Source organism: Panthera leo, chromosome F2, assembly GCF_018350215.1.
Source record: "Panthera leo isolate Ple1 chromosome F2, P.leo_Ple1_pat1.1, whole genome shotgun sequence".
In the NCBI taxonomy this organism is placed as follows: domain Eukaryota; kingdom Metazoa; phylum Chordata; class Mammalia; order Carnivora; family Felidae; genus Panthera; species Panthera leo.
The window spans coordinates 49,384,028-49,408,788 of record NC_056695.1 but is presented as its reverse complement, the minus strand read 5'-3'; the positions used below and the strand labels follow the sequence as shown (position 1 = coordinate 49,408,788).

The window sequence follows — 24,761 nt, the reverse complement described above, 5'->3', positions numbered from 1 at the left end:
TGTTACAGTAAAATTAAATCCCATTTCAATTACAAAATGTGAACAACATAAACCCAACACATTTTATTTAGATCATCATTTTGTTCTTTCAAAATAACACACTTTTCAATCTTGAACCTTATATATTAAATGCATAAAATTCATATTTTAGATAAGGTACAAATTTATTTGCCAGTCTCCTCAAGGATTTGTTGCTTGGAAAATGCAAGAGAAAGATGTTAAGTGATAAAATGAATGATTTAAAGAGACAGAAACTTAGTGCAATAAAAAAAAATATCAGCAGTATAAAATTAGCTAGTTTTGTCAATATTCTATATACAAGTGCAGTCTGAAACCTATCAAGTTTTAGCATTCAGTGGATCATATAAAATCACTAACAGAGATTGTCTCTTTAAATTTTAATTGTATTTTCATCTCCATGCAGAAATTTTACAAGCTGGCTTATAAAATGATTTGAAAGTCAATAATATGGTTTGGAGCAACATACCAAAACAAGTTTCCTACTACGCATTTTCCAAAAACATACAAATAAGGGTTAAAACACAACTTTCGTTTCTATCAGGCAGACAGGGCCTTTACCTGAACCCTAGGAACAAAAGGCGTTGTTCTTCTACTAAGGCTTTGGCTCTGGTAAGCAAAATTAAAGAAAAAAGCAATAAAACAAAACCAAAAAGGACAACACGCTGGGACTAAAAGACCAAAAGTAAAAACAAACACATAAAACTATCCCTTAAATATTATTTTTCCATAACAATACATATCTGAATTAAGGACTTCAATGTAACAAGTTAATTTTGCCAAAATGCTAAGATATATAAAAACTATATAAAATCAGATGTTTAAATGTAATCAACACAACAGGAATTAAGAGCGAATGTAAAATAACATTTTTGGGCTTGTATATTCTGAAAGAATGAGTGTAAACATAATCCAGGAGTCAAGAAATTTCAGGTTTTACCCTTAAACGCTCTACATAGAAAAAAATCAGTCCAAGAAGTTACATAAAAATGCACCATAGAATTATTATTAGTGAAAAGTCATCTGTAGAAGTAATCGTGTGACTTCTCTAAAACACATCTAACAAAAATTTTAAAAACATTAGCCAAGTTGGCTCTAGCATTTCTTAAAAGAATAAACACAGTAAGATAAAAGCGTGTGGAACACACTGTACTAACTAGTTGATTCACACCTTAAGAATTTATACCAGGTTCTAGTATTTAAACACCATTTTTAAACATTTATTACATACTATACAAGGTAATACTGTTTATTGCTAATCACACTTATTAATGATAATACCTCAATTCTTTTTATTTATACAATTCTTTATATTTTTCCAAGCCTCTACTGGCAGGTTATTGCAAGTTCATTGTCTCCAACAAAACTAGAAGGTAGGTGCTATTATCTCCAATTTGAAATAAGGAGACATAGAGAAAGGCTGGATATACTTGCCCATATTCAAACAAAAAGTAAGATAGTGTAAAGGTAAAAAAAATAAAGCCTGGTTCTAAAAAAGAAAACAAGAAAAGGAAGGGAAGAGAAGAGAAGGGAAGGGAAGGGAAGGGAAGGGAAGGGAAGGGAAGGGAAGGGAAGGGAAAGGAAGGAGAGGAGAGGAGAGGAGGGAAAAAAGCCCAGTTCTGATTAAATCATTGTTTCAAATTCTTATAATAAAATCAAATTTTCTTTCTCTTTTGGCGTATCCTGTTTTCATTTGGAAACAGTTACCAAAAGACATCACAATAATCAGAATTTTGTGCCTTCAGTAAGGCATGCTAATAGCTAAATAGGAACAAAATCAGAAGCATATATCAGGGTTTGGGAAGGGATTTCAAGGGATTCAATTCTTCTTCCTTCCCTAAGATTCCATTCCATTCCTCACATTTCCCATTCTCCTGTCTAATTCAAAGAGTTATCAATAAAGGCTTCAGACCTTTCCATTGCTATAAGGAAACAGATAATAAGTACTAGGAGGACTGTTGCCTAATTTGATTGTCACCAGATAGACACTATTTAAGACATAAATCTAAAACCCAAAGGAAAGCAGATCTTAAAAGCAGACATCAATCATGAGTCATCTTTCTCTCTCTCTAAAAACCAAGGGAGTCTCAAATCTAAGCAGTCTTCCTTTTGTGTGGAGACATTTCCAAAGGAAGAAAGAAATCTTTAGATATGGAGTATGTTACTGATATCTGTCTGCATGATCCTAGGTGAATACTTCTCTAACAAATGGGCCAAGGATGGATGAAACGCATAGAGAGTCCAGCTGAACAAAGGAACTAACAATATACTCTATTTGGAAATAGATTTTATTTTCCTTCTCCTCTCACCTGTTCTACCTGTTTTAGACCCAAAGCAACAGGTAATGGAAGATTTGTGCAGGTAAGTTTTACTTCATAAACTAAAAAAGCTTAATTTGCAATGAACAGCACTTCAAAATAAATTCGTCCTTTACGGCAAACATTTTCCATCTTCTAAGATGATCTCAAGTAAGCAATTCACAGGTTTCTGAAATCAGTTGTCTACAATCTAGGGCAATTTAAACCTAATCTTTACCTATAAGTTTACACATTAAACTTGGCTGGAAAAAACATATTTCTGTTTTGCTAGTGTTTTTAATTGAGATGAAATTCACATATAATAAAAGTAACCATCCTAAGGTATACAATTCAATGGCATTTAGTACATTCACAATACAATGCAACTACCACTTTCTTATAGTTTGAAAACTTGTCATCACCCCAGAATACCCTATGTACCTGTTTGTACCTATGAAGTAATGTAATCAACTCCCATTCCCCTCATGCCCCAACTCCTGGCAACTAAGTTGCCTTCTGTCTCAACAGATTCTGGATATTTCATACATGAATGGTGAACTATTACGTATTGCATTGCAATTTGCGGTTCATATTGATTCATTTATTTTACAGGAAATATCTGATGAACCTGTGACAACTCAGCCTCATACAAATGAAGAATTGAATTTGTACACTATTTTGCATTTTTTTCATGTTTATTTATTTCCGAGAGAGAGAGAGACAGACAGCGTGAGTGGGGGAGGGGCAGAGAGAGAGGGAGAAACAGAATCCAAAGAAGGCTCCAGGCTCTGAGCTGTCAGCACAGAGCCTGATGCGGGGCTCAAACTCACGAACCGCAAGATCATGACCTGAGTCGAAGTGGGACACTTAACCGACTGAGCCACCTAGGTGCCCCTTTGCATCATACACTGCACTATCTTTAGGGCATTCCTTTTATGCAATGCTTCTGGAATAACAAGGTTGTGATGATGAGGTACAAAACATAAAAGCTCAAGGGAATAAACCTTCATTTACAGGAAGTTTTTAAAAGGCTGTAGAGTTTCTAAGGATATTGAAAGATACATACCTATTCTTCAGTTACTTACTCCATTTAAATGGGCATACAAAATGGATATGGACAATATTTACAAACCCATCACTAAAAATGGAGTCAGAAAAATATTAAAACAAAGTAACTTAGGGAAACATTGTAGACATAAAGCAACCACAGACCCAGAAGTAAAATAAAATTATTATCAGTAAGAATCAATGTGTTCTTATAGAAAGAAAGAATTTTAAGCTTCTCACTTTTAAAAAGAGTCAAAGGCTATATTTTATCTTAACACTGTTTCAAAAAGTAGCCAACTAATTTAAATTATTGATTTTTAATTTAATTTTAAATGGTTGATTTAATCATTTAATTATTAATTTTAAAGAATTGAAAGAACTACAAAAGTAATCTCCTAAAGAAGCAAACTATTAAACTATGGAAGAACATAAGTTTTAAAAAGAATCAAAATAAGAGAGTTTTGACACAGCCAAGGCTAACATTACAGTCCAGGTGTCATAAACCTGAACTCAAAATGATTTTCTCACCAAATACATTTATGGCACTTTCATACTTATGCCCTAGAATAATAACCAGCAACAGCAGAATTCAAGCATAGAGAGGAAATAAACTGCATAAAGTTTTAAAAATATCAACAGCCTTGAAATGAAAGTTTAAACAACAATTTAAATTATATGTATATTTCTAATTGAGAAAATATCAGTCCACGAACTGACCTAATACATTAGGAGGTCAGCTTATATACCACACAAATTTTCTTTGTTCTCCAGAATTAGCAATGCCATAAAATTGTGAGCTATAGGCATAGGTAAAAACTCACCAGGATAAAAATGCCCAAAGGTAAAATAAATAGAAGGATATAGGGATTGTAATGTTGCCTTGCGACTTCCTAGGAATTTTCCCAAAAGGTGATATATATGGACATATTTTCCTAAACTCTACATCTTAGAGAAAACCAAAATGGTCTCCAGTTGGCAGGAATAGGGTTAAATATAAAGGGAAACACTATATCCAGAAGGATATCTTGCTTATGTTTCCTGCATGCAAAGAATGAAAATAAAATTAAGTTTCATGAAGATGAAATCTGTGTCTATCGGATTGTTCACGGTTATATTCCCAGCAACTGGGATTAAGGCTGACCCAGGGCCAGAGCTTAACATATATTTCTTGAGTCAATGATTGAAGATTAATTTCATACAAACATTTTTGAGGAAAATTTTGGCAACAGATTTCAAGAATCTCAAATTTTTTTCTCTTTCCTTCTCTTCCTGTAATTTTACTTCTGAAAAGTTATCCTGACAAAAGAATGTTCTGTTCGACCTAACAGAATACGTAAGAGTTATACTGAAGGATTTCCATGGCATCATTGTTTATAGTAATATAAATTAAGAACAAGCAAGATGTCCCATTATAGAGAATTAAGTTAAAATGGTATATTAGCTATTAAAATAATTTTAAGAGAAATTTTGAAAGAAAAAAGTTTTAAAGAAAAATGTGCACAATATATTAGTAAAAAAGCAGATTTCAAAATATTATACATAGATTTACTACTTTTGTTTAAACATTTATATGTATGTGAATGTTACACTTTAGTGGCAGGTTATACGTGATCTTATTTTTTATGTATTTATCTGCACTCTAGATTTTCCACAATAAATATGTATAGTATTTATTAACACCATCTTACTGGAACATATCCCTTCCAAGTCATAAGAAAATGATAAAATGTACACACTTTAAACTATAATTACATGGATTTTAAACTAACATCATTTATAAATGTAAATATTATGACTTGAAATCATTAATTATATATTTAGAAGTAAAACTTTTAAGTTTATGTTTCCCTAAAATATTTAAGTCTTACCTTTCTACTATATTCATTTTGAACCATGATGAAAAATAGCTGAATTTGAAATTTGTCTAAATGCCTGCACTACACTCCTTAATATTCCCCCCACTTCCATACGCCCTGGGATTTCAAAGTCAGGAACAAAGCAATACTTACTTACTATGAAGTCTAACTTCCGCTCCCTCTTCCACCAACTGAAGCCAACTACACACACACACACACACACACACACACACACACACACACACATTTATTTATGTACTGGCATCATCCAGTCATACTATGCATTATTTAAAGATGGACTATTTCACTGAATCCATAATAATTAAAAAGAAATGGTTAATGTCTATTAGCACTTTCTAAAATGGTGAAAGTACACATATATTTGTAACTACAAATGACAACATCTGTGCTGTCAATATATGTAAAAGAATAAGTTGAAAGATGCTACTTATGATGGAAACTGAAAAAAAAAAAAAGACCACTGTCTTCAAATGAAAAGGTTCACTCTGTTTATGAGAGAAAGTAAACAAAAATAATAAAGAGAAGAAATTCATTTTTGTAAGACATTTACAAGTTCCTGGTAAGTATCTCAACTTCTTTCTTGTGTAACTTTTCTGTCATTGCCACCTTTGTGATCAAAATAGTCCCAGAACAGACATGTCTAAGAACTATTTCAATAATTTAAATCTGTTAATTCTGCTTATACTTCCTATATCTTTTAATTAATAAAAATTCTTCACCAAAAAAATCAAACACCTCCCTTCCCCTCCCCCAAAAAAAGAAATTTCAAAGCTGATTAAACAAGAAGCTTTTTCTATTGCTCTTAAAACACCAGCCCAAAAATAATTTATTTTTTAATTGTAACATTTTTTATCCAAAATTCAGTATCTGAATTTTGATAACCTAAATAGTTCTTAATAGTGATAACATTGCAAGTTTATGCAAGTTTACTAATTCATCAACATTATGTTTCTAAACTATAACAACATGAATTTCAATATTTTAATATTTTAAATAGTTTAAAAAGAGAATGACAACTGAAGAAATTCATAATAATTGAAGGCTCAAGTTTGCAAGGCTCTTCTAATATAGACAGATAATGCCTTATTGAATTTTTCATTTTTATTATAAAATGTTCAAATTAGGGATCACTTACTATGTAATCACACAGTATACTCAGTTATCTATTAAATATTTTACCATCTATTTAGTTTTGTCTGTTGACCAAAGCATCTCAAGTACCATTATATTGAGAGCAATATTCATACCCCAATGCTTTACTATGACATTCAAATTTCCTTAAACTCAAAAAGTAGGGAATGTAAAAAATTTACTTTCATCTTAAATATACCATCTTTGTACAATACATCAATTTTATTTCTCTTAAAAGTCTAGGACAAGTTATAGTCATTTTAAGACACTGAGCAAAAATCATAACCTTGAATTTTAGAATAAAATTACTAAGGTAAAAAAGATTTTAGATAGCATCACAAATTTTCTCATTAAATTCCAGAAAACCTAGGGGGTATAGCTCAGTGGTAGAGCATTTGACTGCAAATTCCAGAAAACCTAATAAACTCTAATAAAGAAATACTATGCTAAGTAATTTAAATTTCAATTAACTGAAATTACTAAAAATGAGAAAGTTGATGGTTAAAAGCAATATTATAGTTTAAGAAGGAGTTGGTTTACAAAATGCTATCGTCATAAAGTGTTAACAATACTTGGTATTCCAAAAAGAGAAATTAATGTAGTGATTACATACTGAAAGTTGTCCAGATAAGTACTGTGGAACATCCCTCAACATGCCGGGACTCATGGGAGAGGTAACGGAAATAGAAGGGCGATCCATTTTTTGAGATTCGAATGAGCTGGAACCTGAAATGGCAATTATACATAAGAAATAATAATGATGACTCTTCATTAGCATTTAATAATCTTTACCACATATCTTTTAAACTATTTATGTATTTATTTATTTAACATGTCCACAAAACATCATTATATAGACCATTTTCTTAGCTACAATATTCCAAATATACTTACAGCTATGTTTTGAAGTGTAAGTACAGCTGAGCGACTCTCTTAAGACCAAGAGTGAAACATTTTCTCTGCCAATTATAGTAAAGACCTACTTCTATGCCAGGACTTAGTTACTTTGCTATGTATATACTAAACTCGTATCTTATCATAACATATTAAGAAATTTCTAAAAATAGAAACTCTGGAAAAATCAAAACCTAAATCAATAAAGCAACTTGAAGGCGATGCAAACTTGTAATGCTAAAAACATAAGTACGAGAATATTAATCATGAAGTGTTTCCAGGAAGTGACACTTTAAAACCATATCTGGAAAAGAATATAGTAAATTAGATGGGCAGAAAGGAAGAGAGGGGCTATGAAACAAGAGACATTACAGGATGAGAAAGCACAGCCTTGGTACTCAGAAGTTATATATATGAATTTATTTCTATGGAGGGGAAGGAACAATTCAGAAAGTGAATAAAAATGGAGCTAAGGGGATAGTGGGGGGATTAAGTGCCTGGAATTCTGGGCTACACATTTCGGCACTAATCGAGTATTAATCATTATTGCCTCATTCTCTTCTGAGTGAGGCATTAACTGCATTTGAAGAAGATGACTTTACCACTTATTGAAAGTGTGAATTGATTTGAGAGAGAGAGAAAACACTTCAAAACAAGTGGAATTCAGTAAAATAATAATAGGAAAGGTTGTGAAGATGGGATGGGCAGAAAGAATTCCAGCAATATCACAAAATAGACAAAAGAGGACTCGGAAACGAATTAGACATGAGAGATAAAGGGAGAAACATGAAGATTTCAAGCCTTGTAATTAGACAGGAGATCAAGAAAATCCTTTATGTCTGCGTCTTGTTCTCTGAACAGGACACTGCTGATATTTCTTGGGATGTAAAACACTGGACAAGTCCTGTGTTTAAGGAATGGGTGGAGGGGCGCCTGGGTGGCTCAGTCGGTTAAGCCTCCAACCTCGGCTCAGGTCATGATCTCGCGGTTTGTGAGTTCGACCCCACGTCGGGCTCTGCGCTGACAGCTCAGAGCCTGGAGCCTGCTTCCGATTCTGTGTCTCTCCATCTCTCGGCCCCTCCCCTGCTCATGCTCTGTGTCTGTCTGTCTGTCTCTCGATAATAAATAAACATTAAAAAAAAAAAGGAATGGGTAGAGAAGTTAATTAGAACTAACACGATACCTCTGAGACATCCAAGGGGAGATGTAAAGCAGGTAACTGGATGTAGGGATGGGACCAAATGTCAAGTAGATATTAGTGTTAGGAATCAAGCCGTGAAGTGCCCGCCAAATTGGAGGCATGAGTGGATAAAACACACTTCTAAAAAGGGTATAGTCTAAAATGAAGGGGGTAACTTTATGTCTTGGCATCAGAAGTAACAGTGATACCTTATATAATATTTAGAAGTGGAAAGAATGATGGCTTTATGGTGAGAAGTAAGCTCAGTTTTCTACAATGTTAAGCTTCAAGTAAGAGGAAGACACTTAACATATTATTTAAACATCCAAGGATAAAGGAATAATGACGGATCATTTTGATAATATAAATTTAAGAGTCATATGGCAATTAAAACTATTATGAAGAGAAGGATTTATTGAGGAACTAAGAGATTAATAATTGGGCCTTGGAGAAACCTATTCTTCAACATTTAAAGAATAAAGGATTGATTCTAATTTAATTTGAGAAAGGATCCCTATCTCCTCAGAAACAATTTTAAAATTATAGACTAGGGACTTTTTAAATAGCTATAATAAGATAAAAGGTTCCACCCTGCTCATACAATACCTGAGTGATGTTACATAAGTGAATAAGAACTGTACATATTTCATAGGACTTTTGTAAGAAATAAATGTGATAATGTAGACACAACATCAAGCACAATCCTGGGCATCCAGTAAAATGGGAGCAGTGATGATAACAATAATGATATCATATATATAATAATTACCATTATATTAATACAGTTGACCCTTGGGTTGGGGGCTCTAGCCCCTACACAGTCAAAAATCCACAATAACTTTTGATTCTCCCAAAACTTAACTAACAATAGCAGAGAGACAGGGAGAATGAGAATCCCAAGCAGGCTCCACACTGCCAGTGCAGAGCCCCATGTGGTGCTCAGTCTCATGAACCATGATATCTGACCTCAGCCAAAATCAAGAGTCAGACGCTTAATCGACTGAGCCACCCTGGTGGCACTCATAGTATATTCTTAATTATTGTAGAATCCGATCACTTCTCATCACTTTCATTGCTACCACCAATGCCTAAGTCACCAAATAAGATACTAAAGATTCCAATGACCTAAGTATCCAAATAAGATACTAAAGATTAAAACAGTTCCTTCACTGCCCTCTCTGCTTTCACTCTTGACTCATTTAAACTAGTTCCAACATAGTAGCCAGATTTTAAAACATAAATCTCTCCTCAAAACCAACTTATGTAGCTACTGATTGCCCTCAGAGCAAAAGCCCAAAACAAAGTCGTCTTTAGGGAGGCTTATGAAGTCTATGCAATTTGGCTGCCATTACTCCCCACCCTTCATCCTCCCCCACCCTGTTTACTCTGGTGCAGCAACACTGGCCTCCTTCTTTTTCCTAAATGCGTCTTAGGCTCTCCTGCCTTAGAGCCATAGCATGACCCAGTCCCCATACCTGAAAAGCATTTCCCCCAGAGAGCCACTCTTTCAAATCTTTGCTCCAATCTTCCCTTCTCAGTATGGTCTATCCTGATCATCTTATTTCAAATGGCAAACCTATTCCTCTCTTCTTTTACAATATCCCTTACTCTACTCTCAATCAATCAAGAAACAGTTCATTGGAAAAAATCCATTTGTTTAACATCTGAAATAGCACTCAGACACAAGTAATAAAAAGCGTTTATGAATTTAACATTACTTAAACTTATATGTCTCTTGTTCCTTTACCACCCTGATGTTAAGTCAGAAATTACTACCCCATTTCTAAAAATATAAATTAGAATATTATTCATAGATTACCCCAAATATTCCCCTCACTTACTGAGAGTTAGTTTACAAAATAGTACATTTTAGGGCTCCTGGGTGGCTCAGGCGTTAAGTGTCTGACTTCGACTCAAGTCATGATCTCACAGTTCGTCAGCCTGAGCCCCTCTTCAGGTGAGCTCGAGCCCCGCTTTGGGTGAACATGAACCCCGGGTGAGCTCCACTTCTCTCTCTCTCCACCCCTTGTGGGATTCATTCTCTCTCTCACTCTCTCTCTGCCCCTCACTCACCTGCGTGCCGCCCCCCCCCAAAAAAAAGTAGTAAATTTTAAAATTAGAAGGAACGGAGGAAGAAAGGGCTCTCTCTTTTAGGAAATATGGGTATGTTCATTACTTTTATTGTGATGATGGTTTCATCTGTATGTCAAAACTTACCTCCTTGTGCACTTAGGTGCAATTTATGGCAGTATACCTTAATAAAGCTATCTAAAAACACATAGTATTTAAGATAGTGTGATTAAAAAAAACTCCTAAAATATTATAGAATTTTGTACTTTATCTCACCATAACATGAAATAATGCTAAATTTTTTCATTTGTATATGACTATATATTTCAGAACAAGATTATTATATTTCTTAGTTTGTGTTAATTGATTAAATACTTGAATGACATTATTATTTTCTTCTAATATAAATGAAACTTACTAGACTCCAGTTGCGCATGTGTGGTATCAGGTATTCTAGGGATATCTCTGAAATGATAGAATAAGAAAACAAGAAATTGTTTCAACAACTAAAGCAACTGCTATTTTGACTCTTATCAACCACATATAACAGCACAGTATAAAATGAACAAAATTGTGCATTACATAAATAAGAAAAAACAAGCTGTGGTACTTTATTGCTAATAAAAACATTCTGAGCTAACCCCAATTATTTAAAAAGGAATAGTCACATGCATTTACAGCAGATTTATAAAAACACATACTTTATTTTCTCTGTGCGTCACTACATGATTATCCATTCTAATAAATTTTTGAATTCAAGATAAGTTTTAGGATAAATATATTTGAATTCTATTCTGTTCTTTATTCAGTAACATTGAAATGCAAATAAAATATAACTAAAAGAAATATTTAAAGATTCAGATTGTGACTGAAATTTTTACTGAAATGGAGTGCAATAACTCCATTGAGAAAAAATGCAGTCATGGTTTTCACTGGGACTTAAAAATTGTAACTGCATTTACACCAAAAATGTGCACGTTTTTGTTTGAGATTTGCCAGGAGAGGTAGATTTTAAAGGTTAAGATCATTCAGAAAAGTACCTAAAAGAATATTAAAGATAGTAAACAAAAATATGATTAGAAGATCCTTCAATACCAACAAATAGATTCGATTAATACACTAAGCTAATACATGGCAGTTTTATCATATTACAAAACTATGAAAAGACAAAATGAAAAATAGATACAATGTCATGTGCCAGATTCACTACTCTGAATGTGAGTAGTGAATAAAACTTTTTCAGTAAATAAAGTTGAATTGAATAAAAAGTTTTCAATAAAACTAAGTTAGCAATGTAGAGTCATTTTCCCCAACATAAAAAGAGTACAAAATAATATAGTTCAAATATTTCCTAAATGAATGAAATGGGGCATTAGTGCTCTACAACAAAAAACAATTTCTATAGCCTCCACCCTCGAATACTCTTAACCCCAGCTTGTATTTAATAATTTGCTGCTGTCAGTGTATATATATATTTTTATTGCTTTTATTTAGCTACAAGTATATCTTTTACATTGGCTTAGAATATAAGCTTCTGTAAGGGAAACACTGCTGATATTTAATGAGTAATTTTCATAATATAAGCACAAAGGATGATATTTATTGCCAATTTTTGGAAACCATTAATTTCATCTATACGTAAAAATTACAAAAGCCAAGGAGTACTTTGGTATTTGATTATTTTTTTGGTCTGTTTCCTTAAAGATGTCATTTTGCTCCTTCCACTGTTCCTTCTGTTTAGGAATAGTGTGCCCTTAGGCCCTCTCTTTCCTATGTTGAACTCTCCATTTTGAAAAAATACAGAAAATTCATTGACCCTCATTTTCACAATGTAGAGGACCACAGTTCATGAAACTTTTCTTCTAAAAGTAATTGTTAGGGGCGCCTGGGTGGCTCAGTCGGTTAAGTGGCCGACTTCGGCTCAGGTCATGATCTCGCGGTCCGTGAGTTCGAGCCCCGCGTCCAGCTCTGTGCGGACAGCTCAGAGCCTGGAGCCTGTTTCAGATTCTGTGTCTCCCTCTCTCTGACCCTCCCCATTCATGCTCTGTCTCTCTCTGTCTCAAAAATAAATAAACGTTAAAAAAAAAAAAAAGTAATTGTTACTGGAGCAACTGGGTGGCTCGGTAGGTCAAGCATCTGACTCCTGATTTTGGTTCAGGTCGTGATCTCACAGTTCATGAGACGGAGCTCTGTGCTGGGCTCTGCACTGACAGTGTGGAGTCTGCTCTGGATTCTCTCTCTCTCTGTTCCTCTCCCACTTGTGCTCTCTCTCCCTCTCTCTCTCTCAAAATAAATAAATAAACATTTTTAAAAAATGGAAAAAAGAAGTTTTTTAAATAAAATTCTTAAAAAGAAATAAAAGTAACAGTTACTGAAGTCTCCTTCTTCCACCATGCCTTTGGTCATCTGTCAAGCCACTAAGACAGTAAGAATAATAAACACCTAAATATTTTTTTCTTCTTTTCTAATGAACTGTGTATTCTAGCATGATGAGATAAAGTGATGTCATGATTTTTGGTGAACTTTTTTAATAAAAATGAAAAGAAGCATTGTCCTCAAAACAATAATTTTTATGGAACAACCAGGTAATTTGCACACTACAGATTGTTTAATGGTAGTCAATTTTATAAGGCACATGTAGAAAGTGCACAGACCAACTCACCCAATAGGTCTTGAAACGACAAGCTCCACTTGTGGTTCAGGTTTGGACTCCAGAATGATGTTATATACTTCTTCAAATGTGGCTCCTTGCAAGAACCTTCCATTCCATTCTAATACTTCATCACCTATAGTACATTCCAGTAATGATAATCTTAGAAAGAAAAACTAATCCCATAAAATACACTTGAAACAAAAGCAATCTTAAACTGTAATGAACTCCATAGAATACAATCACCGTTATGGAGTAAGACCTACTGACAACCGTTGCATTGGCATCAAATTTGATGATGAGATGATTAGTATTTTTACCCAAAAGGACAAAGGGATTGAGGAATAAAATTACATACAAGCTATCTCTGTGGTTTCTTAACAGGAGTCTAACTCCAGAAACTATCTAATTGTGGAAACTATTAAACTCTGTTACCTCTTTGAAAACTTTATGATTATATTCTAAGGTTTTCAATATATATGCAACAAAGCACCTTATCTAAAGTTTCTTATAAAAAGCTTAACACTTAACATCTTATCACATCTTCTCTAAGGCATTCAAGGATCTCTCCAATAGTATCCATTACGAAAGAGATAAGGAGTAACACATTTTAGGAAATATGTATTTATCCCTGAAGTTTGTTTCCTAAACTGTTGGAATTTTTTTCAAAAGAAAAATTAAGGCTTACAAGAAGCTAAATAATACTAGATACACAATAAGAGTATCCGTCAGCAAAAAAATTATATCAGTAAATATAAAAATGTTTTTATCTAATGTGACTCCAGAAACAATAGTTATACTTTCCATTAATGAATAAAGTTTAAATATCTAAGTTAAAGAAGCCTTTGTTTTTGGTCAAATCACTTCCAAACGAGGATAACTTTTTTATAACTACTTGAGTTTAACAGTTTAAATATAAAAAATCAAAGATAGAAACCTACCTGGTCTAAGATGTCCTACAGTATCAGCTAAACTTCCTTTTTTTACTTTGGTAATAAATGCACAAAGCCGACCTGATTCAGTCATCTTTCCTCCTACAACCTGTTTAAAAGAGGAAAGTGTTTAAAACAGGCATACTGTTCAAAGGAACATAGTTGCAGATTCAAGTAAAAAATAACTAGACAATTTGTAGCTTTTAAAACTATAATATTCTAAAAATAATTTTTAAATAATATACTGTTATTATTAGGAACTAAATACATGTGAACTATTCTCACATGTTCTAAAATTTTCACAATTTAATCTATTATTTGTAAAAAATATTGCATACCTTAGAAAAAATTGAATAATTTGTAATTTCTGTCTTAAAGAATAATTTTTATCATTTCTAAAAACATTCTATTACAGTACTATGTAGTTATATTAAAATTTCCTTTTTTTTAAGTTTATTTATTTTGAGAGAGAGAGAGAGAGAGAGAGAGAGAGAGGGAGAGAGACAGTGTGAGGGGGGTGCACAGAGAGTCAGGGAGAGAATCCAAAGCAGGCCCCACACTGTCAGTCGAGAGCCTGACATGGGGCTCGATCTCATAAACCATGAGATCATGACCTGAGCCGATATCAAGAGTTGGACACTAAACCAACTGAGCTACCCGGGAGCCCCTATATTAACATTTCTAGTTGTAGATTTCAAATATCATGATCATATAAATATTTGTTACTTTGATGACAGTTATGATAATCTAAAATTTCATTAGTTAGTAATATTTTAGGCACATTGGTAATGTATATGATGATGGTGGATTTTTTTCTGAGAAAATTACAAAGTGTACTGAATCTCATTTGAATTCATGTAAACTTTAAACCATTGGCATCCCAATTTTTTTTCTACTTTTATGTTGTTATTTACATATATCTGTTAGAAAAAGGAAAAAAAATGTCAGCAATAATGCTGTGGAGTCATATGTGTACCTGTAAGACTGGCCTCTTACAAAAATTAATGCTTCTGATCAACTACCATTCAATCACTGTATCACCTTTATAGCATGTTAAGCAAACAGTGGTAATTAATTTCATTAACTAGTTATTTTTTTTCTCTAAATTGAGCGAATGATATCTGAATTTTAAAAATCACTGACTTATTGCATGTATTTAATCCCAAGTTGCAATGATTCACACCCAGGTGCAGTTCAGTTAATATTAACTGAAGATTCCTATGTTTCATTCTGAAAATTAAATGCATAGGTATTATGGGCCAACATCCTTATGTTACCATTTTTAAACTTCCTTGGCTTGATAACCTTCCATAGTAATAATCACCTACACTATTATTATTGCTGAAATCGTACAGTGTGCCTGGCACTATGCTAAATGCTTGTGTAGTGCTTTATTTAAGCTTATGATAACAACTCAATAAGCATTATTATCTCCATTTTACCGATGAGGAATCTGAGGCTAAGAGAAGGTTAGCTGGCCAATGTCATGTTGCTAATAACTGCTATAACCAGGAATCAAGCCAAGACTTCCTAACCTCTACTCTTCACTGTTCTAACACTGTTGGACAGATCTGGATTTAAATCCCACCTTCATCATCATCTTTGTGACCGTGGGCAAGTTATGACACCTCTCTAAGCCTGTTTCTCATCTGGTGTGTTAAATAACACAATAGAAGTAAAACACTCAGATGAGTGTCAGCCCCATGGCAGTCACCCAATAAATGTTAGTTGGGCAATTCCACTTACACCCAAAGTTTTCTAATAATTCACTGTATTCTATGGGACAACTTCTGTGGCAACTGCTTAGTTCTAACAACCATTTACTCTTTTTTTTTCATTTCAGTTTTTAATTTGTCATACAGATGCATGCGTGCGCGCGCGCACACACACACACACACACACACACACACACACACACACACACACACACACAAATAACCCCACAGAGCTCTATTTGATCTACTTACCAAATAACTATCTGGTATTTTATAGTCAAATATATATCACGATTTATATTAAAACTCTTAGCTATGTATTTTTGAGTTTCCAGACTTTAAACGGTATTCTCTTCCTCACACACACGCATACTCACAAACCCACACACACATTGTGCTACCCTTACACAAAAATTATATTCCAATTGTTAAAAAACAAAATTCAACCAAGTAAATTTGAAGATCTAATTGGCTTTACTAAACAATTCATGAATCGGGCAGCATCCCATCCAGCAAGCAGAGGAGAGCTCTACTGAGCTCAACAAAAGAAAAGTTTCCAGAGGCAGAGAAAGGGCATTAAAAAAATAGGAAAAAGGAATTCATTAGCAAAGAATGTATTTTGAAGACTCTTCTAAAAGAGGGTCTAACAATAAATTTTTAGTATCGACCAGGAAATTCCACGTTGACTGGATAAAAAATATTACTTGGAACATGCACAAGTTTTGGTTAATGAGTGCAAATGCTTGGGAATTCTTGAAAATTGGGGAAAAACACTAAGTATAGGTTGGAAAGAGTTATTATACCTTTTGCTTTTCTCATAAATCTACAAAGGAGTGGAGAGCCAAAACCTCATATGTTTCATCACATACCTTCAAGCCAAGCATTGCTCCTGAATCTCGAGGTACGCTTCCATCTTTTAGACGCTTATTTAACAAAATACGACCAATTAAACGATCTCCATCTTTAGATGGCTGCCACGTCACAGGGTGCTGACATATTGCATCAACAAACAAAGAAATTAATGTTCTTTTTTGATAAAGGACCCCTTGTTGTACAATCTCTCTGAACTCCTGATTATCACAGTGTTATGATTACACAAACCAGTTTGTATTCAAAACATTGATCAAAAGCACATACTACATTATGCTTATAAGGTCAAGATTTTTCAAAATCCAATTATTTCAAATTCCTACAGAGCCCTCACACATTACTGCAGTTATATCGTTCTATAAAATCTGAGAAATGTTGAAAACACATGCAAACTATCCACGCGCTGAAGATTAATTAAAAATGGACAAGACAAAAAAGATGGATTGAAATTCTATGTAGCTAAACTCATTTAAAAATGATATTTTAATCTTCAAACGCTTTTGGAAGACTCTGAAAGAGTTAATTACAGTAAAAGTTAAAAGCTAAAGTTATATTAAAACATGAAATTTGAACCTATGATGAGGGCTTCCTTGAAACAGGTTTCTAGGTTAAAACTGTAACGATACACAAGCCTCCGTAACTTTTCAGTTGAATATGCATGAGAGAAAACAGGCCTGATTCAAAGGTGAGGCTAGTTTATAGTTCTCAGTTTTTGTAGGTTCATTGACTCCTTCAGGTCTTTGATCCATTTAGTAAATTAACTTTGTTGGCTAACTCAGTGGTATCCACTGTTAAGTAGCTTGAAAATGTTAGGAGTTTATCTCTTTGTCAGGGAAGAACCAAACCCTTTACGAATCATGACACCATCCACTATGAATTATATGTCAAATAACAAAGTAAATGATTTGTGTAATCACAGTTTCACAGTTATCTAAAAGTAACATGCACATCTTCATGCAGAATTTGGCAGGCAAAAGACAAGTTCCAATCAATCACATCTATATGGTAAAAAGATTTCAAAAGTCTCACTACACTAAAAGCAAAAATAATAAATACCAAAGCAGATGGCAATGGTTCTAGTACTAATTAATACTACATTAAAATGCTATGACAATAAAACAAAAGAGCAAAATGACAGTGAAAGGGAAAAAAGAAAAACAACTTTTTCTGTGCAAACAGACCCAATTATCTCCCTTTTGCCTGGGATTGAAACTATTAATAATTTAATTTTCATCCCAAGGAAAACATATGCAAGCAATCAAATAAGCCAATCCAAAAATTCTTCATATTTGTGGTTTATAAAAACATCACAAAGTTCTCTCATGCGACCGTAGACAAAGCATTCCTTTGATCCTAATTTTTTATTTCATTTACTTATTTTTTGGTATGCCGTCAAACAACAAAAACAGCAAAACAAGCGAGAAGTATTTTGGTTTGTTTGTTTGTTTTGGTTTTGTTTTTCTTTTCTGCACCTTAAGAAATGCTACATTGACCCCTGAAATGCCCTGTCCTTTTATTATGTTCTGTTTGAATGAGTGACAGAGAGCAAACGAAGACCAAATGAGCAGGTTAAAAGGCAGGCTCCACAATCTCAGTACCTTATCACTATGGCTATGCTCCTCGTTAAGGGTTGTGCTACTACAGGTATCTACCCCAGAGTCCTTAATCTGAGGCTCAGACCATTCCAAATCCTCTTCCAAAGAGTGGCCACCAAAGTACATCATTTTCTTTTGTCTCTCAGACCTGGTGTTAGAGTCCGACAAAACTGCCTGCTCACTAGTTTTTCTTTTTCCCTTTTGACTGTCCCCTACAGGTGTGGGATAAAAAGAAAAAAAAAAAAAGATACAAAAAAGAAAACATGCAAAGGTGTAAATCAAAAAGGAAAAGTGAAATGAAAAACGAAAATTAAATAGTAAGGCTCCACATGTCTCACCAAAGACATTGGGGATGCCTCACTGCTATGCCAAGACGTATGGTCCAACCAGTTGTAATCCATGTCTCCTGTGAGAGTCAGACAGACAAAGAGTGCAGTAAAGGAGACAGCGAAAGAAAGGACAGACAAAGACATTATAAACATTGTTAACTGTGTGATCCTCTCTGGTTTCAAGAACTTTGTCTGCAGCACTCGCTATATATACCAAGAGAAAGCTAAGATTCCAAATGAGTAAAATTTATAGAATGCAGAATATAAAGTTTATGTACTCTAGATGGATCCTACAGGGCCAAAGTTCTGCAAGAAGAGAAAAGGCTAATAATAATAAACAGGAATAGAAATGAAAAAAATTATATATTCCAAAAAAGAAAAAAACTATCCACTGTGTCTGTTACTCAGGTTATTTTTTTTTTTTTCCATGCTGGCCTATAGACATGAGCAAAGATTAAGGAACATTTTAAAAATTAGACAGTGGTTTGCCAATAACCACTACAACAAAAAGCCAAGTAATTAAATGTTGTTCCTGGAATGTAGTATGATATTCTTTATAATGTTGAAACCTCCTAAAAAACTTTGGGTGGCTTAAAAAAAGAAGAATTGGTTACACAAAAGATTAGTTTTGTAAGAAAATGACAAAACAGAGTCACTCAATTTCTATTAGGAAAAATAAATCTTTACTTAAATATCATGAATAATTTAAAATTACTTCGAAATAACTTTTCAACTTTTTTGCAGAAATTGCACTCATAAAAAGTAAATTTTCTTTTAAAATAATTTTGTCACACAACTTATGTAACTGGCAACTAAGAAAGGTTTTCCATTTCCCAAATGTAGGTGCTTCTCATTTGCCTTACATTTGAAAAAAAAATTATTTTTAGTCTATATGTGCACATGTATCTTTTTAAGCTCTAGTTGTACTTTCTCTTACTTAAAAATATTTACTAAACACCTTCCATTTGCTATGCATTGTGCTAAGCTCTAGCATAAGGAGTAAAACAATGAGACATAGAACAGAGTGGAGATAAACACAATAAATAAATCATGAGTGTCATACAGGAGAGTATAATACATGCAAAGGACAGAACTCTCAACACACCATGAAAGAGTATAATAGGATCTAATTTAGATTTTGGGCTCAGCAAACACCTCGGAAGAAGGGATGTTTAAAACGAGAAATGAAGTATGTGGCCTCAAGGTCAAGTAGGGGAACAGGCAGATGGAAAGTTGAAGAAAGAGCATGCTAGGAAGAAGCAACTTGGAACTTCAGTGTGTCTGAACCAAAAAGATGCTAAGTGAGGTGAGGCAGCACAAACCAGCTTAGAGAGGCCTTTTCATGCTTATTAGAGATTATGACTGCCATTCACTGAAGGATTTTGAGCACGATGGTGACATGAACTGATTTACATTTTAAAAAGATAAATGTAAGTACTAACTCCAGATTGGGTTGAAAGACACCAAGAGTTAATAGGCATTTGCAATATTCCATTGGGCAGGTAATTACGGCTTAAACAAAGGTGATGGCAATGGATAAGGTAGGAGAAGAGGGAACTGAGAGATGCTTCGGATTTAGATATAAGAGTATTCAGAAAGACTGAAAAGAGGCACCTGGCTGGCTTAGTCAGTGGAGCATGACACTTTGGTGTTGGGGGCATGAGTTGGAGCCCCATGTTGGGTGTAGAGATTACGTAAAAAAAAAAAAAATTAACAAACACTAATGAGTCAAGGATAACTCCCAGGTTTCTGGCAATAATAACTGAATGGAAGGAAAGACTATGAAATGGAAAAAACTGGAGAAAAAGCATTTTTTATTAGGAAGGGGTAGGAAGGAATTACTCTATTTCACAGAATCTAAAATGTCATTGACTATAGGATTCATAGATATTAAAATGGTAAAAATATACACCTTGAAATTTATTATGATAATTGATTTTGGATATATTATTCAAAATACCCATAAATCATTCAAGTGAGCATATAAAAATTCAATTTGTTAAGTTGTAACAGAGAAGGGTCTGAGCTGCAGACATAAATTATGTACATAATTAGTACATGATTACTAGTACACAGATTGGAGTAAGTAGATCATTTAGGAACAGAATGGAAAGTAAGGTATAAAGAGGATCCCAACTGAATTCTAACATTTGGAGTTTGATTTGAAAGAAAGAGAAGCTGAGAAAGAGCATGCAAGAAAAAAAAGGAGGGAGGGACATGAAGTTCTGCAAACCAAATAGGAGAGAGTTTCCTCAGCAGGAGGAGAAGGCAACTATGGTGAATGGTTTCTATACAGTCGATAAGGAATGGAAAAGTGTGCATTTGATTTGGTGACATGAAGATTGGGAAGGATGTTAGAGAAAGCACTTTGGGTAGAATGATGAAAATTAAAATCTGTTGAAGTAACTAAAGAATCAAAGGGAGACGAGGTAGTAGAAAAATTGTGTAGACGAATAGTTCCCAGAGTGAAATCCTCTAAACAGCATTATCAACATCATCTAGGAACTTGTTAGAAATGCAAATTCTTGGGCACCAATCAAGACTTAATTAATCAGGAATTCTGTAGATAAGGCCTAGGAATCTGTTTCTTAATAACCTACCAGGTGATGATGATCTCAGTAATGTATGAGAACCACTGGAGATAATTTTCTTAAGAAGTTTATTTGTGAAGGGGGCGCCTGGGTGGCTCAGTTGGTTGAGCATCCGACTTCAGCTCAGGTCATGATCTCACAGTTGGTGAGTTCAAGCCCCATGTCGGGCTCTGTGCTGACAGCTCAGAGCCTGGAGCCTGCTTCCGAATCTGTGCCTCCCTCTCTCTCTGCCCCTCCCCTGCTCATGCTCTGCCTCTCTCTCTGTCTCAAAAATAAATAAAATATTAAAAAATTTAAAAAAAAAGTTTATTTGTGAAGGATGATAAAATTGTGCTATCTAATATACACAAAATTCACTTCGTAGGGGAAAAATGTTCTTTAATCTATGAAATAGAGAAGGGCTTCCCAATCTTTCCCATGGCACAAATCAACAATTATAATTTTATGGCTACCCAAAGAGCTGAAAGTATTTCTTTTCCAGAAAACCCTTTCAAAATACAATGCTGCTTGACACAAAGCACTGATAGATCTCCAAACTGGGTTAAATAAAGTGTGGAAACCGTAAATGAAAATTCTTGTCTGGTTTATGTGAAGGTGTGAGAACCCAGCTCACAATGTCTCTTTCTCTCAAGGCCTGCAACCCGCCAAAAAAAGCACAAATGAAGTTCTTTCTTTAGTAAATAAAGTATACAAGCTGCTTAACCATTTGAAACCAAAGCAAAAATATTTGATTGGCCAAAAAAAAAAAAAAAGAAAAAAAAAAAAAAAGAAAAGAAAAAAGTGTCATATGATAGGCTCAGTAAACATTTGTTGAAGGAGTAAAAATTAGTACTATTTAAGAATTAAATACGGTAATCAAGGAGTGCCTGGGTGGCTCAGTCGCTTAAGTGCTGGACTTTGGCTCAGGTCATGATCTCACAGTTCGTTGGTTCGAGCCCCGTGTTGGGCTCTGTGCTGACAGCTCAGAGCCTGGAGCCTGCTTCAGATTCTGTGTCTCCCTCTCTCTCTGCTCCTCCCCTGCTTGCTCACTCTCTCTCAAAAATATACATTAAAAAAATTAAATAAATAAACAAACAGTAATCAACGTAAATAATATATGAAATAGTCCTAAACTACTAGGACTATTAGTATTTAGATAATAATATTTATCAATTAATATTCTTATTTTGTATAGCTTCAAAGAACAGAACTAAGATAATAAGATATTCTTCCCTCGGTAACAGTACAAAAATATATTGCTGGGCTTTCCAGTTCTAGAACAAGAAACAGAAGACACAAGAAAGTACCTAATGGAATTTTAGAACTGAAAAAGAACTGAAATTTAAAAAGCAAATGGATAAGCTCAAGTACAGAATACAGAAAACAGAGGAACAACTCAATTAACTTGAAAATAGAATCACAGAAATCACCCAGTTTGAAAACACATAAAATAGGCTAAAAAAATAAGAAAGTAAAATGGAAAAAAATAAAATAGAAAAAAAATATAATAGAAAAAATAAACAAAAAAATAAACAAAATAAAATAAGCAAGGTTTTAGAGGCTTAAGGGATTATAACAAAAGATCTATGATTCATGTCATTGTAGTCTCAGAAGAAGAAAAAGAAGCTAAAATGGAAAAAGTATTTGAAGAAATAGAGACTGAAAAATTCCCAAATTTGTAAAATGTGTAAGCTAAGCCTGATTCAAAAAAACTACATAAATCCCCAAACAAGAAATACACAAAGAAATCTGTACCAAGACTTACCAGGATCAAACTAAAAACTAAAGACAAATGGTCTTGCAAGGAGCAAGAGAAAAACAACACCTTACTTAAAGAGGGAAAACAATTTGAATGACAGTAGATTTCTGATCAGAAACCTTGGAGGCCAGAAGAAAATAGAACAATATTTTTAATTGTTGAAATACAAGAATGTCAACTCTGAATTCTAAATATGGTAAATTATGTCTCAGAAATGAATGAGAAATAAAGACATTCTCAGACAAAAGAAAACTAAGAGGATTTGTTACCAGCAGACCTAAAAGATGACTAAAGAAAGTTCTGGAAACAAAAATAAACAAAAAAAAAAAAAAAAAAAGAAGAAGAAGGAACCTGAAATACTGAGAAGGAATAAAGAATATAATAAGCAAAAATATGGGTAAATACAATAGACTTCCCTTTTCCTCTTGAACTTTCTAAATTATATTTGGTGTTTGAAGCAAAAGGTACATTGTTTGATGTGCTTTTGACATATATGGAAGAAATATGTAAGAAAATTACATTAGAAACAGGGAAAGGGAAAGGAACTTAAAGTATGTAAGGTTTCTACACACCACTCCAGTAAAATGTAAACACCAGTAGGATGTGATAAGTTGTGCGTATATATTAGAACAGTCACACACACACACACAAACACACACACACACACACACACACACACAAATCTTTGCAAAGAAATACACTCAAAAAACATTACAGATGAATCAAAATGCAATTCTTAAAAAAACGTTCAAATAATCCATTGGAAGGCAAGAAAAAACAGAAACAAAAATCAGAGGGAACAAAATACAAAAAAGAAAATGGCAAACAACAAAAGAAATGCAGACCAATATCCCTTATGAACAGAGAAACACTTAACAAAATATTAGCAAATACAATTCAGCAATATATAATAACTATTATGCACTCTGACCAAATGGGGTTTACTGCTGGAAGGCAAGCCTGGTTGAATATTGAAAATCAATGAAACCTGTTAGATTCACAAATTAAAAGAGAAAAATCACATTGATGCAGAAAAAACATGATTAAAAAAAAAAACCTCTCGAAAAACAAGGAATAGAGGAGAACTTGCTCAAATAAATAAAGGACATTGACAAAAAAAAAAAAAAAAAAAAAACTATTGCTAAGATCGTACTTAATGGTAAAAGGCTGAACTCTTTATATGAAGAGAAATTTCACTAAAAAGGATACCTTTATTTGTAATAAGGATAAATATGTAGCCAAAAAGTAGAAACAACCAAAATATCTTTCAATAGGCAAATGACCAAATTGTGGCAAATCCATACCATTGAATATTAGTCAGTAATAAAAAGACTATTGTCTTTTTTACAGTAATAAAAAAACTATTGATACATACAACATAGATGGACCTCAAGGGCAATATGCAGAATGGGGGGAAAAAAAGGTCACAAAATGTTACATACCATATGATTTCATTCACACAATATTCTTTGAATGATAAAATTATAGAGATGAAAAATAAATCAGTGCTTTGTAGAGGTCAGGGATGAGCAGGGGGAGGAAGAAAATGTTACTATAAAGGGGTAGCATAACAAAGATCTTTGTTACAGTACAGTAGTTCTGTATCTTTATAATAGCAGAGGTTTATAAATCCATATATGTGATGTCATAAAACTATATAAACTATATAAGTTGATGTCAATTTCTTGGTTTTGATATTGTACTATACTTATACAAGATGTAATCATTGAAAGAAACTGGGTGAAGGGCATATGGGGTTTCTGTGTGCTACCTTTGCAACTTTTTATAATTCAAAGAAAAGGCTGTAGTACCATTTGTCAGCATAAT

The 24,761-nt window shown here is 33.6% G+C and overlaps 1 protein-coding gene across 4 annotated transcripts in view; it reads right to left on the bottom strand.

Moving 5' to 3' along the window:
* RIMS2 (regulating synaptic membrane exocytosis 2) overlaps positions 1 to 24,761 on the bottom strand; it is a 600,294-nt gene that overhangs the window by 274,999 nt on the left and 300,534 nt on the right. For 2 of the 4 annotated variants that reach the window (XM_042923146.1, XM_042923145.1), the window contains 6 exons: positions 18,280 to 18,488; positions 16,681 to 16,800; positions 14,106 to 14,205; positions 13,177 to 13,300; positions 10,933 to 10,979; positions 6,984 to 7,096 (listed from right to left, as the gene is read on the bottom strand). In XM_042923146.1, the coding sequence (XP_042779080.1) occupies positions 6,984 to 7,096; positions 10,933 to 10,979; positions 13,177 to 13,300; positions 14,106 to 14,205; positions 16,681 to 16,800; positions 18,280 to 18,488 (713 nt within the window). Of the gene's footprint in view, positions 1 to 579; positions 628 to 6,983; positions 7,097 to 10,932; positions 10,980 to 13,176; positions 13,301 to 14,105; positions 14,206 to 16,680; positions 16,801 to 18,279; positions 18,489 to 24,761 lie in introns of those variants that run through there. The other 2 variants (XM_042923139.1, XM_042923140.1) reach the window with 1 other exon arrangement.